At 35.9% G+C, this 18627-nt stretch overlaps 1 protein-coding gene across 12 annotated transcripts in view; it reads left to right on the top strand.

The window, feature by feature from the left end:
- The window catches only part of DST (dystonin), a 435613-nt gene extending 418281 nt beyond the window's left edge, over positions 1-17332 (top strand). For 8 of the 12 annotated variants that reach the window (XM_081294339.1, XM_081294336.1, XM_081294332.1 and 5 more), the window contains 12 exons: positions 467-596; positions 2256-2419; positions 3125-3287; positions 4032-4186; positions 4361-4435; positions 5303-5320; positions 8138-8255; positions 10265-10336; positions 11280-11479; positions 11894-12004; positions 15103-15226; positions 16056-17332. In XM_081294339.1, coding sequence (XP_081150465.1) covers positions 467-596; positions 2256-2419; positions 3125-3287; positions 4032-4186; positions 4361-4435; positions 5303-5320; positions 8138-8255; positions 10265-10336; positions 11280-11479; positions 11894-12004; positions 15103-15226; positions 16056-16318 — 1593 coding nt within the window. In that variant the 3' untranslated portion in view covers positions 16319-17332. The remainder of the gene's footprint in view (positions 1-466; positions 597-2255; positions 2420-3124; positions 3288-4031; positions 4187-4360; positions 4436-5302; positions 5321-8137; positions 8256-10264; positions 10337-11279; positions 11480-11893; positions 12005-15102; positions 15227-16055) is intronic. The other 4 variants (XM_081294333.1, XM_081294338.1, XM_081294337.1 and 1 more) reach the window with 1 other exon arrangement.
- The last annotated feature ends 1295 nt before the right edge of the window (positions 17333-18627 follow it).

Below are 18627 nucleotides of genomic sequence, written 5' to 3'. Positions count from 1 at the left end.
ATATCACTATATATCACAGGCAGCTTAAGTCTTCCAAATGTGTAGGTGAAATGTGCCTCAAAGAAATCAGTTAGCTGGGGTGTTCCTTAGGACAAATGCTCAATACAAATTTTTGTGGGGGAAAAAAAGTTCTTGTGGAAGAACTTGAAAGCTTTAACTTGGTTGGTGAACAGATAGGTTATTTCATTCACACAACTGCTCCTATATTTGGCCTTTGAACTACAACAAATTATTTTTGTTTTTAATTTATTGTCTTTGCTGGCTATAACACTTTGCATTCTTTGAACATTAGTAAATGCTTTCTTATGCCAGTTTAGATATTTTTTTCACTTAAAGGTAAGACATGGTAATTTATTCTTCTTCAGAAATAATAGCCTGGCCCTTTGACCCTTGTTTTTTGTTCATTCCTAATGATAATTTAATCTAATGTACTTTTATTTAATTGACATCATTTCTTTCATTTCAGACCTTCATGGAGGAAATGACCAGAAAACAGCCTGATGTTGATAAAGTCACCAAGACCTATAAGAGGAGAGGAGCTGATCCTTCCGCGTTACAATCCCATATTCCAGTCTTGGATAAGGGACGAACCGGAAGTAAGCAGTGGTCAATTTCTTTGAAATGAAAATGGTTAAATAAAATTGCATCATTTGAAATTTTGGAGCACTTAGTGATTCTACATGAGCACTCTATCATAAAAGATTTCTTGAAAGAATACATGGGCTCAAGCATTGTGGCAACTCGTTGAAAAATAAAGAAATTGCTCTGCCTAGCTTTCTGTATTTAACTCTGTGCTTGAAGTTTATCTTTCAGATTAACTAGAATAAACTAGAAAAATTCATAAGTACAGAAGAAACCTTCACTCCCTTTGAATTGTGTCATTTTTCTTCTATGTAAATAGCACTAATGTTGAATGGAACAAAAGTGATCATAACCTGGGTATAGTTCATAATCTAATTATTCATTAGTGACCAGCAATCTGATAGATTTTGCCCATGTTCTTATGACTTCAGGTTCTATTTAGTACTTCTCAGACAATCTGAGTCCCCCCAAAATGACCTTAAAAATAATATAGCTTGGAGAAGATGTTAAAAAAAAAGCACAATTTGTATTGCATATTTTGTGTGTTTGTGAGTGGTGTCTTTGTTTTTTTTTTTTTTTTTTTTTTTTTTTTTTTTTTTTTTTTTTTTAAGTGGGGTCAGAGCTATTGTAAGTACTGTGTTACATGAGGAAGAGACCAGGTAAAGTGACTGAGAGCACTGGAGGCAGGCTCCTTGGCTGCCCCCTCCACTTACCAATTGGGAGACATAACCTCAGACAGATTATTTATACTCCTTATAAGCATCACTATCCTCTTCTGTGAAAGGGGATGATTTTAACCTCTTTGGACTGCATTGAGAATTAGATGAGCTGATCTTTATAAAGTGCTTATTGTACTTCCAGGCCTATAGTTAAATACTCAATATATACTAGTGATCCATATAAATCTCAGCCTGGATACTAACATCCTATGGGAGTTTGGACCAGTAATTTTTCAAGGATACATTTAATCATTTATTTAAATGAGGAAAATGCAACAATTAATAACTGTTTCGTGAAGTTATACAAAGTTGTGAAGAATGGCTAGAAAGAGGGAGATAACTTGAGTGACTTAGGAAACTTGGATAGAGTCTGTACACTGGAAACACATAATCTCAGTGGGAAATGGACTTGGGAGAAAGTTGGGGTCCTGGACATACTTTCACACTTGACTAGGATTAATAAAGCAACTTGCTGTGACTCTGGTGACTGCCTGGTATGTCCTGCTCTCACTTCCTCTACTTTCAGCCTTATTCTCTAAGAAGGACAGCTGGGTTTGCTGTAACTGATTCTAAGATGTGTGTCTGCCTATGAGATTTCTTTCTCTCTCCTTAACAACAGGGAAGAGCACAGGGTGCGGCATTACCACTGAAACAACATGAATTTGAAGCAGGAGCATGTTTTAAGCATAAATTTTTAGAGAGAGCTTTCTAATATTTAAATGCCCCTGTCAAGTTATGAATCTAATTTACATGAACAGTATGTGGTCCTTAATAAGTAATACAGATTTAGATCTTAACATTATGCACCATCTAAATTATAATATTTCTGCTTGCATTACCCAGTTATTAAGTTGACTCATCCTGGCTAGGAACAAAAAAAAAAAAAAGGCCAAGCCTTACCACCTATCAGAACGCTTAGAAACTTGCCATCCTAACTAAAGTGTATTTTTACAGGAAAACGCTTCCCAGCATCAAGCTTATATCCCTCTGGATCACAAACACAAATTGAAACTAAGAATCCCAGGGTAAACTTACTGGTGAGCAAATGGCAGCAAGTCTGGCTCCTCGCATTGGAAAGAAGGAGAAAGCTCAATGACGCCTTGGACAGGCTAGAGGAGGTATGGAAACTCATGTATCTATGGCCAAGTTGTTCCCCTGCCTTCATTCACCGTGACACAGTGCCAAAATTGCAATCTTCTCACATATTAGCAAACTCTTGCTCCTTGAGTGCATGTTTTACTTCTAAAATGAATACCAAGACTGTATGTTTTTATTAAAAAATTGATATATGGGATCGGGATTTAGGCAATCAATAAAGTAAAGTACTCTCGTGTTTTAATAGTGAGAAGCTGACTTCTTAAGAAAGGCTCTAACTTGACATGTTTGCTGGTGGTACTGCCTGGCAAATATATCCTGTGGCTTGAGATTGGGAGTTTTAGGTTCTGAAACTGGAAAATTTTCAAATGTCCAGGGAAGTTAAGAGAGTTGGCTGACAGTGTGGGGTGAGACAGAGCATGGAGTTAGGTGAGAAGTATTGAAGTGGGTCTGTGCCTTTCGGTATGCATGGGACTAGTGCTGGTAAGTTGGAGCAGACCACTGTTGTGACTTTGCTGTTATCAGAAATTTTCAGTTTAAGTTTTTAGGGATTTTCTTAGTGAAATAAACAGCACAGATAAAATGTTTCTGAACCCCCTTGGCAAGATCATACCTTTCTTTGAAATGGGAGAGAGATGTGTATTACCTGGAGAATCATTAGAAATATAGTCTAAGATACAATTGGAGTTTAGCATTAACCTAGCTCAGTTACTTTGTATCCTTTTCAGTTGAGGGAATTTGCTAACTTCGATTTCGACGTCTGGCGCAAAAAATATATGCGGTGGATGAATCACAAGAAGTCTCGAGTGATGGACTTTTTCAGAAGAATTGACAAAGACCAGGATGGGAAGATCACCCGGCAGGAATTCATTGATGGAATTCTTTCCTCAAGTAAGTGCCAGGAGTCATGACATTAACTGGGGTCATTTTTAGGAAAATGAGCACAGTGTAAAAGTGTGGACCCGGCAAATAAAGCATTGCTTTTACACTTGTTAGAAAGTCACCACCATGCAAAACAAGTGTCTGGGGAACTCTGTGGTCCTGAACTTGGGTATGCTTACTAGTTGTGTGACCACACATGTGTTCCTTCGCTTCACTAAAGCTGTGTCCTTGCTAGTGTAATAATTTTCATAATGTTTGATTTTTAGTTTTTTTGTGTTGCCTGGCATATATTAGGAAGTCAATAAATGCAGGTCCCTTTCATTTTTCATGCTAATTCACATTGTCATTAATAAGACATTAGTACCCCATAAAATATCTTGGTTTTTGTTTGACACTTGAGTTGTTTGTGTGTAATTTCCCTGACATATGCTGCTAGAAGTCATTCTTAATGTAAATTTCAAACCAATTGTTCCTTAAGTAGGGTAGTTGTTGAATCATATGAAATTGCCAATGTTAAACAGTTTCAACTACAGAAACACTTTCCTTTGATTCGCCCCAATAGTAATTGAAGATAAATTTCAGATCACATATACAAATGTCCATTTGTTATGATATAAATTAGTTTTTGAAAAGCATTTTGCATATTTGATCACCATGATTGTCTAACCGGGCACACTGAGATTAGGATGTGAAATGGAGAATGGCTTGAGAATTGACAAGTTACCTTCTTACTATCATTTTATAAAATTCTAGAGTTCCCCACCAGTCGCCTGGAGATGAGTGCAGTCGCAGACATCTTTGATAGAGATGGTGATGGATACATTGACTACTATGAATTTGTAGCAGCCCTTCACCCAAATAAAGATGCATATAAACCTATCACAGATGCTGACAAAATTGAAGATGAGGTACTCATTATCTTTCCACTGTCTACAAAAATAATAGTATGTTCTGCCAGGACATCATGTGCAATCCATACAACCATTTTATTTATTTCCACTTTAGTTCTTGTGTCAAAGTTGTAAGGATTCCACTGTGTAATATTAACATTAAAGTGAATATTTCATCATTGTTTTTGGCAGGTAACAAGGCAGGTAGCTAAGTGTAAATGTGCAAAACGATTTCAAGTTGAACAGATTGGTGATAACAAGTACAGGGTAAGTTTTCCAAATAACTTCATAGTTCCTTTAAAGGATATAAATTGAAATTTGTGTACCATTTGATCTGCCTTGTTTTCCAGGAATCCTAATTATTTTTACATACCAAAATTTAATGGCATATGAAACTTCTACTTTTATTATTTTAAGTTATGTAGAGATACCCTTCATTTTTTAATTAGGATGTATCCTTGACATTTGCAACATGAACATTACTTTTAATGAGAAAATTTTTCACAATAAAACACTCCAATCTCATAATTTCTGTTGTTGCTTCACACAATTTTATAAATAATATTACCATTCTGATTAGAGGTAAATTCCAGATTTCAAATAGAAAAGCTATTCCAAAGCATAACCACAAAGTTAAAAAGGTTGACTCATTTTTATAAATATGAATAAGAGGCAATATTTTTTTCATTTACACAGTAATTTTTGCTTTTATTCAAACTCTCAACCTGGTTCATTAAAACAGAAGAGCAATGTGACTTCATCATTTTGTCTTTTTTAATTTTCCTTTTTGGAACATCTCTTATATGTAGTAGCTAGATAGGAAATGTGCTGAGTTTCCCTTTGTGAATTTACAACTGCAACATTATTTCTTTTTATACTCTCACATTGATAAAAATTCATTTGTATATTCAAACTTTAAATTTAAAATCCTCAGTGTTTTTAGTAAAATTGTAGAGGAAATTTTCTGGTTATTTGGTTTGAAGTTGGGAGACCTGGGTACCTGCACATCTCTAAACTAGATACTATATCCAGAAGCCCAGAGTGTGAGAGAGTGTGTGTGTATTCTCAAGTCACATAGAAAGTTTCCTGTTGAACTAATTGTGTCTTTCTTCCATTTTTCATTTTTTTTATCAGTTCTTCCTGGGAAATCAGGTATAAACCAGTGGAATGTATTCTCAAGTGCCCAATGATTTTTCTTTTTCTTTTTCTTTTTTTTTTTTACCTTTAATTCATAGTCCTTAAAGCTTGCCCTGGCCAATCTTCCCATGCTGCCTCCCTAGCTACTACATTGTTGGTTGGCGTGGTGTTTCTGTCAGCGCTATAAGGGTCCTTGATCCAGGATTCCTTTTTGCCTTGTGTCTCAAATGAGGAGATTACTTTTAAGCAAACCAGATAATGAATTGTTACATAGTTGGCTACACTATTAACAAACGTAATTTTCAATTCTCCTGTTTAATAATGCTATAAGTATATATTTATGCAAGTATTCATTGGAATACAAATTTAATTCTCCACACATCTCTATGTTTCACTATTTAGGATGCATGGTGTGCAGTGGCAGAGAAGGATCAGCATCAGGCAGTGGCATGAGAAGACCCAGTACTAAGAGGTCTCCATGTCATTCAGCTACAAGTAACATGCAGCTATTTTCAAGGCTGCTATTTTCCATTTGCCCTAAATGATTGATTTAGGGCTTTCCATCCTCTGGATAGATATAGTAACTCTGCAGGTTTTAGGTGATGCCATTGCTTCTGAGGAAAATTATCATATGTAATATACAAAACCTTTTTTATGACAACTTGACCAAATATATTGACATTTACATCAATATAAATTGCCTATAATATAATTGACATTATAGTATAGTCATTTCAAAACTGAAGGCAAGAGAAATTGTTTTGATTTAAACATATTAAAGTTTAAGTTTTTTAATTCATTCTTTTGTAAAGAACAGTACTATCTAATTTACCTAACAATATCATATTAGATATTATTACTCTGGCACTCCATTTTTAATCAATATTATATCTTATGTTTCAAATACCTCTTACCCCATCTATTTTAGGCAAATAATTTAAATAGAAATATTCACTTATTTTGAATATATTTTCCAGGAAATATTTTTAATTACTATAATCATTATACATATTTACATATTAATAATTTGATACAGGTACATGTATACAATGTATAAGGATCAAATCAGGGTAAAGTTTCCATTAGTGTTACTTTTTTACATTCTTGTTATCCTCTGAGTCAGCAAGTGGGTTGGCATCTTGTATTTGTGGAAAGAATAAGATAAACACTTACCTCCAGAGATGTAATTTACTAGAAACACAATGAACAAGATTAATCTGGTTTTTTCTTGTCTCACAATTTGCCTATTGGGAAAATTAGGAAAATTCTGAAGACAAGGTTAGTTGTCTGGAGAATGCCTTTTTAAAATAAAATTGAAAATTACTTATTTAATAGAGCTGAAATATCTCTACAAAAGTTATTTTCTTAAAAGCTTTTGTTTGTAGCATAATCTTGGAATTATCTGGTTCCTTAAGGGTAATTTTCTTTAAATCCCCTCCTTTCCCTTTGCTTATTAGCAGCACCAAATTTTTTTCTAACAAAATAAACATTTTCATTTTTAAACTCACATTTATATTTCAGGAACAGGTTCACTGATAAGAACATTTAAGTCTCAGTGTTTAAAAATCAGATTTAGAAATAGTTATTTACAAGGTCTGATGTAAAATGCATGAGTTCCCACTGGTGCCTTTTACATTGTTCCCAATTCTTTCTGAGTTTCTTGTGAGTTTTAAGATCTTGACTGTAAATAGGTTGGTTTTGTTTTAGGGTTCTCTTACAGAAATCTAATGTTGAAGCTTACTGAAAAGTAGCGGACGGTTCCTATATAAAGTTTTCTGTTTATCACAGTAAGCTCAGACAAGTAGTTGATGTCGCAATTGTTTCTTCCCTGCTTTAAAAAGAAACTATTTATATTTAATTGTTCATTTTGCTTTGGTATCTGCTGGGTTGGCAGCCATGAAATCTAGTATGGTGGTTTTCATAAGTTGGACATGAGCCTATTAGAAGTGATTTATAACTGTAAAATCATTTCTCACAGGCTTTCCAAACAAATAAACTTATGATCAGAACTACCTATAGTGTAGCATTTATTTAGGACTTGCAAAATTCGTAGCATATCCCAAGTAATTGGCCGTTCATGGAAAGGGCAATAAAAAAATGATTTGCTTGTTAGTCTCAAGTATTATGATACAAATACCTTTAAGAGAACCCCATTTAGTTTTTAAAAGCCGTATCATTAATATTTTGCTAGTGGCTATTCTAATATTATGGTGATCTAAAGTGGCATATTAATTCAACCTTTAAAAAGTTGGTTTTCCAGATAATTAGGGGTAGAGAAGTTTTAGTTGATTATGAATTTTTTATTAGTCATACGTATTTATTACATTATTTTCCATGAGTCAAAATTCTTAAAATGAGTTTATTTCTCCCACATATTTGAATGGAAAATAGTTTTCATGTAAGACATAATTCTAATGAAGATGAATCAGTTTATTAAATGTGCCATAGAATCATCTTATCTTGTATAAGCCTTCAGCAAGTAGGCCAGTGCTTATTTTTATAGCTGTGTTTAGTTTCTAGAAACAATTTCCTATAACTGCCTTACTAATATTGATTCTGTCATAGGAAAGAAAAATAATTTTTAGAATAGAGCTTTGATATTATACTTGATAACCTTTGTAATCTTTTCCCAATCTGTTTCCTCTGGGCTAAATCCGCATGCAGCAGTCTAACGCAGATCATGACAAACCCCTTTTTCTGAGATTTTACTAATCGCTGTGAACTAAGCAAGAAATCAAAGTTGGTTGCTTAAGCTACTTCAGATTGCACATCATCCTTTACTTTAGAATTATTTTTTGACAATTAGAGATGCTTTCTTTCTTCCCTGCACAGTTTGGAGACTCCCAGCAACTGCGACTGGTTCGGATCCTGCGAAGTACAGTGATGGTTCGAGTCGGAGGAGGATGGATGGCGCTCGATGAGTTCTTAGTGAAAAATGATCCGTGCAGGGGTAAGGAGACACTCATGTCAAGACGACACCACAAAAGCACAAGCTCGCATTGTTTTCTAGCACGAAAACATTCTGAGCATAATTGGGGTGTTTTATTCTAGCAGTGAATGTTTCACATTGGTCTCTCAGCCTTAAGTTCCCGAACAACTGTGGCAGTCACACAAACCATGTTCTTCTCAGTTTTTTATTTGTTACTACTTTAGGTAGTAGGTAGGAAATACTAGATTAGATTTTCTTCATGAGACCTTCTGTTCTGCAATTTTCAAAATGAATACTTAACTTGCAAAGGAAAGGATTCTGTCTGCCATTATGTAGCAAGGTAGGAGGAAAAAAAATGAGGTGATGAAGACTAAAGGTTCTGGGTAGTGAAGTTCCAAAGTCAGAGTTTTTAACAACTTGATGGGGTGGTGAGGCAAGGAGTACTTAAAATTTTAAAAGATAATAATGAACTGCTAACTTTACTCTTACTTTCAAGTTGCAATATTAAATATTAAAAATATAAATTTAATATTTATATTTTATAATATAATACTATATATTATATAATAATATGTATTCATATTATAATATATAATATATAACATAATAATAATTGTTCCCTATCTACCAACCTGAGAGTCCTAGGTTAGCTTTTAATGTTCCTATTTTCAGATTCTATAGTCAGTTGTTAAATTCTTAATTGATTTACATTATAAGTGAACATTTGATTGAGGTTTCAAATTAGGTGTCATCTACTGAGTGGCACATTTTCCTGACTTTGTAAAAAGAAACAGTAGAATTATGATTTGCTTTAACCTGTGAGCTTATTGTCGTTGTTTTTAAAGGTCTGTGCCAGCACTGCCTATTAGAATATGAATATGTGAGACCAAGGATCCTCCAGTGGGGTCCCTGGGTTTCTATCCCAGTAACTAAATACACAGATCTATCAGAGTCAGCAGGCCTGTCTGCCAAGGCTGCCATGCATTGTTATATAGTCATATGCAGTAGCTCTGGCCTCCATAGACTAAAAATATACCTAAAAAGAAAAGTAAAATAAGAATAAAACTCCTATTTTATCATAACAGTGATGAATCACTTAAAACAATAGAGATATGTTCTGAGAAATACATTATTAGGTGATTTCATTATTGTGCAAACATGAGACATTCTTACACAAACCTACATGGTATGGCTCACTGCACACCTGGCTGCTATATGCAATACATGTGTGGGTATACACATATGTACATATATGTGTATGTACATGATATAACGTATTGTGCCTAGGGCCAAGACCAAAAAGCAACTTAAGATTAAATCAAGCTCAGGAGAAAATAATGCCACCAAGAGGCGCAGTTAACATGAGATGATACAGAAGGATGCTGCTGGCATAATAACATGGCATACCGTCTTCCAGCATGCTTTACTTTTTTAATATATGAAAAGAATACGCTCATTTTAAAGTGACAATAAAAATACAATATGGTAAATCAACAAACAAGTGATTTTTTATTGTCATCAAGCGTTTTGTTCTATGCATAACTATGTGTGCTATACTTTTATACTAGTGACAGTGTAAATAGGATTGTTTATGCCAGCATTACCACCAATGTGGGTAATTCATTGCCCTACGTTACAATGGCTAGAACATTAGGGTGGCCACAGTCTTAATGGAACACCATTGTATATGCAGTCCATCGTTGACTGCAACATCATTATGTGATGCATGACTGCATTTTGGAAATAAAGCAGCCTAAAGTAAAATGCAGCTCTACTTATGAAACAAATTCAAATGTATACAGTTGTGTTGGGATGCTTAGTAAAGTTAGCATGGCTGTTGCAAAGTCTTTCAGATGTTGTTCTTGTTGAGTCAGACCTTTGAGGGCTTCTTTTCCTTATGCAACTTTTCTTCTAAAATGTGCTAAAGGCTGGATCTGAGCACCTTTTGCATATTCAACTACTGTACTTTGTTTCTTCTCCTGCTAACAGTATTCTTTAATGTGATTGGTATCCTGTGTCATTTTTTCTAGTTCATCATCATGGGAGTAAAATGTTACGTTCGGAATCAAACTCTTCAATTACTACTACTCAGCCTACTATAGGTTGGCAACCCCTCTCTTTGCCTCTGCCTCTTTCCTTTTCTCTTTCCTACTTTTACATTCTTGCTTTAATCATTTTTTTTAAATATAACATGCTTCATTCATTGCGTATGGCTTAACTCATATCCAACTGAGCTGGTGCTTCCAAATTTAAATTCCGAAACTGTAACACATCCCTGGTGTGTTGCAAATGCAGGTGTCACGTAAGTGATCAAATACATGCTGACACTTGGCCCATAGGGTTCTTGGGGCGCGTTCTCCATGTGCATACGTGTTTGTATGAGTGCTGCATCACTGACTACCTAACAAACAGATCCTTGGGTCTGGTGTTTGTTATTGCATGTTGGTAAAACAGTTTTTTTAAAGCATAAAATAAAAATACTAGCTGCCTCATTTCAGTGAAAAATCTGGAAGTTTATGTGTTGTCACCATGACTAATGAGCCATCTCTCATTCTGTGTAATTCTATTGTTTAATTAATCCCAGTGTTAAGTACTGGCATTCTCCTGAGATTAATGTTACATGCAAAAGACACAGTCCCTGCCTTCCTGGCTTGTCTTCTTGGTGTGGTGAAAGGGTAATGAAACCATGTGGGCATCAGTAACTGGTGGATTAACAGTATTTTAGCATGAGCTTTCCATTTTCATGCTGACTCTTTCTTTTATAGTGGTTATTTTTGCTGGTGTCTAGTGTTAGAATAAGCACACTTTTTTCCTCCTCCCCAAACTCACTTGTATCCAAAAGGAATGCATTGTAAAGGAATGCATTTAACTTTTTGTTATGCTGAGTTGGAGTTGGCATGGCAAAAAGATGTTCTTGAAATTCTCAGCGTGATCTCTGGTGCTGCTGTGGTCATTCTTTCCATAACAATTGAATACCTCTTCTTTTCCTTCTGTGTGTGTGTGTGTGTGTGTGTGTGTGTGTGTGTGTGTGTATGTGTTTTCCAGCTAAAGGAAGAACCAACATGGAGCTTCGTGAGAAGTTCATTTTAGCAGATGGTGCCAGTCAGGGTATGGCTGCTTTCCGACCCCGGGGACGCCGATCCCGGCCTTCCTCACGAGCAGCTTCGCCCAACAGATCTACTTCTGTGTCCAGTCAGGCTGGCCAGGCAGCCTCCCCACAGGTCCCTGTCACCACCACACCCAAGGTAGGACTCCAGAATAAAATTCTTTCCTTCTCCAAAGTAGCCAATGTCCTGAGTGTATACCTTTGAATGTTTTAGGTCTCTAGAATTTTTAAGATTAACTGTTTCCGTGTAAGTTTCTTCTCATGATATAGGAAATTAAGGACTTTTTAAAAATATATATACCTAGTGGCCCATACAGAGATTAGGGGCTTTTTTTTTAATCTTTCAGATTGATTTGATTTTTATTTTTGAATTTCATTCTCTTTTTGTTGTTGTTGTTGTTGTTATGTGTATGATTTGCCATCAGAGCTTTCTACTTATTTTTAATTATTATTATTCTGACTGTGAAATGTGATTCTCTGCTATGAATATCTCTTTCTGTGCTTTGTTTTTACCTGCTGTCCTTTACATTTGATTTGCCATTATTCCATACAGATTCTCCATCCTTTAACACGCAATTATGGTAAACCATGGTTGACAAACAGCAAAATGTCAACTCCTTGTAAACCAGCAGAGTGCTCAGACTTTCCCGTGTCATCTGCAGAGGTATTGTAAGGCCCAAGATGCCAGTATTAACAGTCCCATTTAACTGAAACTTACCACCCACTAACACTGCTGCACCACTCCCTTCCTGTATTTACTTTTGATAATGCTACATCTTTTTATAGATTTCTGTAAAATAAGCATCAGCCTGGCAGTTCTGAGAAGAGTAAGGAGAGTAAGTTCTGAGACAGTAAGGAGTTAACAGAAAAGACAGTGGCAGCTTGCCCTAGTCACACCTGCAGGCTCTATGATTCATTTGCTTTTTTTATTCTCACCTATACTTAATTCTACTTTCTCTCTTAAAAGAGTGAAATACCAGCCTTGCTAAAATATCCAGACCTCAGTAAAATTTCTTTTAAAGCTGATGGAATGCTTTCACTGATAGACATAATTTGGACAAGAAAGGCAACATACCCCTTTTAGATAGGAGTAAGAAGTAGCATCATTTGGAAGAGAATCAGTTAAAAGAATTCCAAGCTAGACATAGTGGCATGCACCTGGAATCCCAGATACTTTAGGAGACTGAGGCAGAAGCATGGTAAGTTCAAAGCCAGCCTGGGCAACATTGGGAGATCCTGTATCAAAATAAAATATACAAAGAACTGGGGATGTAGCTCAGAGATAGAGCACCCCTGGATTCAAAGTACTACAAAGAAGTAAAAAAAGTAAAACAAACAAACAAAAAAAAAAAAACTTTAGCAAATGTTCACTCTGGGCATGGTCCTTTTCAATGTCCTTTGCATTTGTTTCTGCCCAGCACCACTGGGTAGATGTGACAAGTCCTGTGATCTATGCAGGAGGTCAAAGGGGTAGGCAAGAAAATAACCTGTGATTTTCAAAAAGCATCTTTATCAGATTTGAAGGACTGATATTTTTGAAGGATGCTTTTATATCTCAATATAGCATGACATAGGAGAATAAGATATTTAGGGAACATAAAATTTGCCAAGATTGACTCTCATCTGAGAGTCATATGCAGTTAAAAGTCAACCATGTATCTTTTTGAGAAACTTCTCCATGAAATAACAAACATAGGCACCAAATAATCACCTCTTTGATTAAAGTGACAGTAATTAGGGGAAAATCCCTAAACATCTTTTCTTAAAATAAAGGAGGTATTTCATCTTAATGATCAAGTGTATCTTAAAAGGCCACTTGACCCTTGTATGAAGAAATATGGTACCTTTACAATGTCCTTTGTGCTTTTCAAAATACTTTCCTATCTCACAACAGTAAGTTGTAGGCAGAGAAAAGTTCATTACCTTCACGATTTGATGGCAGTTCTGCCACTGCTAGGTGGTAGGACTGAGGCAGAAACACCCCATTCATCAGCTTTTCCTCATTCCTTGCTCTTCCTGCCCCAACCCCTATACACCCCCACCTTTTTTCTTCCAGGTGGAGAATATTAGTTTCATAGATTAGTTATGGAGTTTTCTGTCAGTCATTGGATCTACAGTAGCAAAAACTGAGAAAGGTTTAAAGAATCTGAAGTGACATTTTAGCATTTGTTTTAAATATTTAGGGCTAAAATGCTGTGTTCTAATTTTTTTTTAAGTAGAAACTGCCTAAAATTAAAGTCTGTTGTTTGCACTAAAAAACTGTCTCATTTCAAATTACCTTAAAAATAAAAACCAGGGCTGGGGTTGTGGCTCAGCAGTACAGCGCTTGCCTAACATGGGTGGGGCACTGGGTTTGATCCACAGCACCACATAAAAATAAATAAATAAAGGTATTGTGTCCACCTACAACTAAAATATATATAAAATAAATTTAAAAATTAATACAAACCAGACAAACCAAGAATATATCTTCATGGAAAGAGTCTATGATAATAAATCAAATCAAGGCAATCGGAGAAGAATGATTTTGGTCATTGACTTCTACCACCTTAAGTGATACACTTCATAACCTGTGGTCAGTCTCTGTTGACTGTTGAGATTCTTTGTAAGAGAGGAATTTAACCATATCGGCTAGACTTGAAGCAAATCACTTCCTCCCTTGGGCCCTGATATTTTACATTTATTGAAAGGTGGGTGATTAATTATGGTTATATGTGTAAAAGTCTTCTGAAAATTTGAGCACTGTATGTGAACCATGTATAAACACTATGCTTAAGTGTGTATGACATACATATGTAGATGAATGGTAGGAATATTACATTCATATTAATAAATACAGCTCTGACATATCAGGTGGTCCTGCATATGTTTTATTAAGCATTGAAAACTTTAAGAGGAAATTAGATATTTTATGAATGTACACATAATTTGTATAGATTTATTTTCTCCAAATAGCTCCTTGGCTCTGTGTTCATTCATTGAGGAATGTGATGCTGCTTGTATTCCTCAAGAGACTTATTTGTTTTTTAAACTTGGGCAGAATTTTCAAAATGTTGTCAGAATCTGGGAAGATGCGGTGATTTTAGACTTATCATAGAATTATATAATTGCTTCAGCCATTCTCTACAAATTCCTGTAGCATTTTAAAAGAATTATGCCCAAATGTCCCCTAGGAATCTTGTATGTAAGGACTATAGAAAGTGACAGAGCCAAGAAGTGAAGTGACATAGTGGTACTAACCTGTAAAACATCCCTCTTTCTTTTTGCAGTTAAGTCTGTTTAAACAGTGGCCGTCTAGGCATTGTTTATGTACTTCTTCTATTTCTGTTTATTTCTGCCTAATTCCTTAAAAGCATTGGAAGCAACAGAATGTCCCCTTCTCTTCACCAGGCGGTTGCCATCCTGTGGCAATAACTCTCTTAACTCTGTAACATTCACTGACAGTCTGGAAGATACTAATGTACTCACAGTTCAATTTGTCTTGTTTTCCTTGCTGTCACTTTTGTATTCTACTGGGGACCTCCATTTTTGTGTTTTTATTTCAACCGGGAATCCATTTTCTTTAAAAGGTTTCTTTCAAACTCTGGCTGAAAGTTAATGGTTGGGGAAGGAAAGTAGGCGCCCTATGCCTTGTTCAATTGTAAAGTTCCCATCTCCTGAAGGGGTCTTGTATAGGTTCCCACCCATTCATAAAGTGGTGTCAGTGGAATGTCATGGTGCACGAGCAATATCTTGAAATGTCTCTCCACTGGTTTAATGCAGGGAACACCAATACAGGGAAGCAAGCTGCGACTTCCAGGGTATTTATCAGGGAAAGGCTTCCACTCCGGAGAGGACAGTGGCTTGATAACAACCGCAGCTGCCAGAGTCCGAACACAGTTTGCTGGTGAGTGTGGTGCATTTCTTTCTTTAAAGGCTTTTGCAATATGATGAACTGAAGATTATAGTCCCTAGTCCCCTTTCTTCCTAATTGGGAAAGTAATTTTTGAATTGGCAATGCAGTGTTCTTTTGAAATAGCATGTAGCCCCAATCCTCTAATAAAGGTAGATAATAAATGAGTCATGGGAGCAAGTGACTAAGAAAATCCTTTGGGAAAGCATCAAAGAAAGATGGGAGAATGACTACAGGCCAGAAGAAAAAAAAAAAAAAAAGCACTGCTTCACACTTGAAGCCCGTAGCTCTTCTGCTTGCTCAGAGATTGTACAGAGATGCTTGGGGTGGTTGGAAAAACCTATCCACACCAAGCCTTATGCCAGTGCCTCTTACATTTCTTCACATAGTAGTGAACCTGTGAAGAAATGTAGTGAACTACTAACCCCTGAGTTCTAAACTCAGCAAATGTGATGTTTCTGTAGAGTTTCGAGTCTTCTCTTTTAAATTCCTGCATTCTTTGAGTTACACCTAAGAGTCTGCTCCATGTGACAGGGTTACATGTGCTACTCTTTAGGAAGCACAATCCCAAGTGATAGGTACCTGGAATCCTGGATATGTAGAGCAAACCCAGACTTACCATTTATATGTGAATCTAGCTTTTGCTCTGTTACATCTTCTTAAAGTAAGTCGTCTTAATCCTTACATAATAGGAAAAAGCCATAAATCCAAAGTCTTAGAAAAGTGCCTACTAGGTGTCAGGAGAAAAATGTCCCAGATAAAAGATGGTGTCAGGTTTCCAAGAATTGAATAAGGTTGACCCATCTCTGCCTTTTTTCCTCAGATTCCAAAAAGACTCCCAGCCGACCAGGAAGCCGAGCAGGAAGCAAAGCTGGTAGCAGGGCCAGCAGCCGCCGAGGCAGCGATGCATCAGACTTTGACATTTCAGAAATCCAGTCCGTGTGCTCGGACGTGGAGACTGTCCCCCAGACACACAGACCTTCACCCCGAGCAGGTTCTCGGCCATCTACAGCCAAGCCTTCCAAAATCCCCACGCCTCAGAGGAAGTCACCTGCCAGCAAATTGGACAAGTCCTCAAAGAGATAGTGCAATTGGTTCCACCAAGGCCCTTCCTTATTCATTTATTATTTAAGTTTGAACAATGTAAAATATGATGTAGAAATTATTGTGAAATATTGCAAGAGGTGAGTTTAAAATTCTGAAGATGGCCTTATTTGTGTATTTGTCTTTTTATTTGATCTGTATCATTTTTTGGTCAGATATTTTGGGGTTAAAGTCACATCATATGTGATGGGGAAGAAAGAGTTTAACATGAACTAACACTTCTGCACTGTATTGTGTAGAGCATACACTAAAATCAGTTACTGTACCTACAGGTAAGTCTGCATCCTCTCTGACAACCATGGCACTACATTGATAACTAACATTAAGGATACCTCATGACATTTTCTTATTTTTATGGAAATTCTTAATAGCCAAAAAATGACGCACCAGGGATATATTTTGAGATGATGTAAATGTAAACTAAGAAGTGGAAGGCAAAAGACAAACACATCCATACACAGTTCTTCAAGCAGTATCTGACAGAGAACCCACAGGAGGTTACTTCAAGCACTTACCAGTACCACAATATTCAAGTACCCTGCAGCATTTCTGTGCCATTGCTTTAAATGCGGCCAGAGGCATCCTGGACGTTAGACCTAATATAATGTAAGAATATAATTATAAAGTGCATTCATATAAATGTGAGGTTTTCTTTCGCTTGAGTGGACAGTAGCACCTGTATCATTGAACTCATTTTGTAACAAAGCAATTTTGCTTGCAAAAAGCTATGAAATAAAACATGTCCCTTAACTACATTGCTATGGAATTAATTTTTTCCCCAGGGAAAATTGGTGTATTTTTTTATGAGCAGTATCAATTTGGAGTGACCAAAAGATACTTAAAATGGGTTTATTTTGATTTCTGAACATCTGAAATAATCATGTTCTGGTATTATATCTACCTATATTTAATAAATATATACATTTTAATTTATTATGTATACTCACATACTATAGAAAGATATTAGTATGCATTTAATAAAACATATTCACTTGACTATGGAATACCTGATTATTTAAAGTGAACTTTTTCTGTTGTTCATTAATTGGTTTAAAAAAAAAGAGTATTTGTTTATGTTTACTAATAGTATGGCAGGCTAAATTTGGGGGATATCAAAAGGAAGTTAGAATAAGGTTAGTCACTCATTATGCAAATATTTTGAGTAAGTACTGGCCATGTGCTAGACACTGTTGAGACCTCTAAGGTTACAATATTCCTGCCCTCTTGCAGTTAATTAATAAGAAAGATCACTGAAAAATGAACTGAAATTAGGATATATATGACAGGATGACAGATTTCACTAAGGTAACATAGTGATATTCTTCTGACTTGTATTCATTTAAAAATCAGATTACAGAATTTTCCTAAATATGAAAATAGCATCAGATATAATTAGGATGGTTGATTATTGCTCTGGGCAGTACAGGTCATGGCATTCTGTATAACTTCATGAATTTAATTTAACAAATGGCAGTGGTGGTGTTTGGGAACAGGGATTATGTTTTTCCTGCTTGGCCTTTTTAACAGAGGCCAACATTGAAGAGTCTAGAGTTTCCAATGACATAAATTGGTGCCATTTTTAAGCAGTAGTAAGTCCTTCTTTGCCAAAGCATGGGTCTCAGGTGGAAACCCGTGATGGAAAGTGTAATTCAAACCTATGAGATTAGGTGCTACATAGTCATTGCTTTTGATTATAAACATGTCATCTGAGAAGGCAGTTGGAATTTTTATTCCTGGAGAGCTTTGCATCCGCTCACATTTCCACTTCAAAGACAGATTTAAGGGAATGATTTTATCTCAACCTGTTTGAATGCTACCCCTGTTAAAGAGCTAAGGATTTTCCTTTTAAGTTATAAAATAAGCTTTTTGAAAAAAAGATAGGTAGTTTAAAATATTTCAGAGATGTCTTAAGGAACTTATCAGCATTTGCCCTCATGGGAGCTTTTGAAATAGGGACGGGATGACTGATTATTTCTCTCCTCTGTGCTAATAATAATCCTGGAACCTCAGACTGAATTCTGAAGAATCCTCTTGTAAGTTTTACTGAATGCAACAGGAATGCCTCTTCCCCTGCACATGTTTCTTTTCTTTTCCTTATTCTATTTTTTCGATTTCTTTTTAAGCAGCAGAATATTGATCCAGGTGTGGTGGCACAAACCTCTAGTCCCAGCTTCTCTTGAGGCTGAAACAGGAGGATCACTTGAGCCCAGGAGTTCCAAATCAACCTGAGTAACATAGTGAGACCCCCATCTCGCAAAATACATTGGAATTAACCTCAATTCTAAACCGTG

This window comes from Spermophilus citellus (assembly GCF_964194105.1).
Source record: "Spermophilus citellus genome assembly, chromosome: 5".
NCBI classification, from domain to species: domain Eukaryota; kingdom Metazoa; phylum Chordata; class Mammalia; order Rodentia; family Sciuridae; genus Spermophilus; species Spermophilus citellus.
This window is presented reverse-complemented; position numbering and strand designations above follow the sequence as displayed.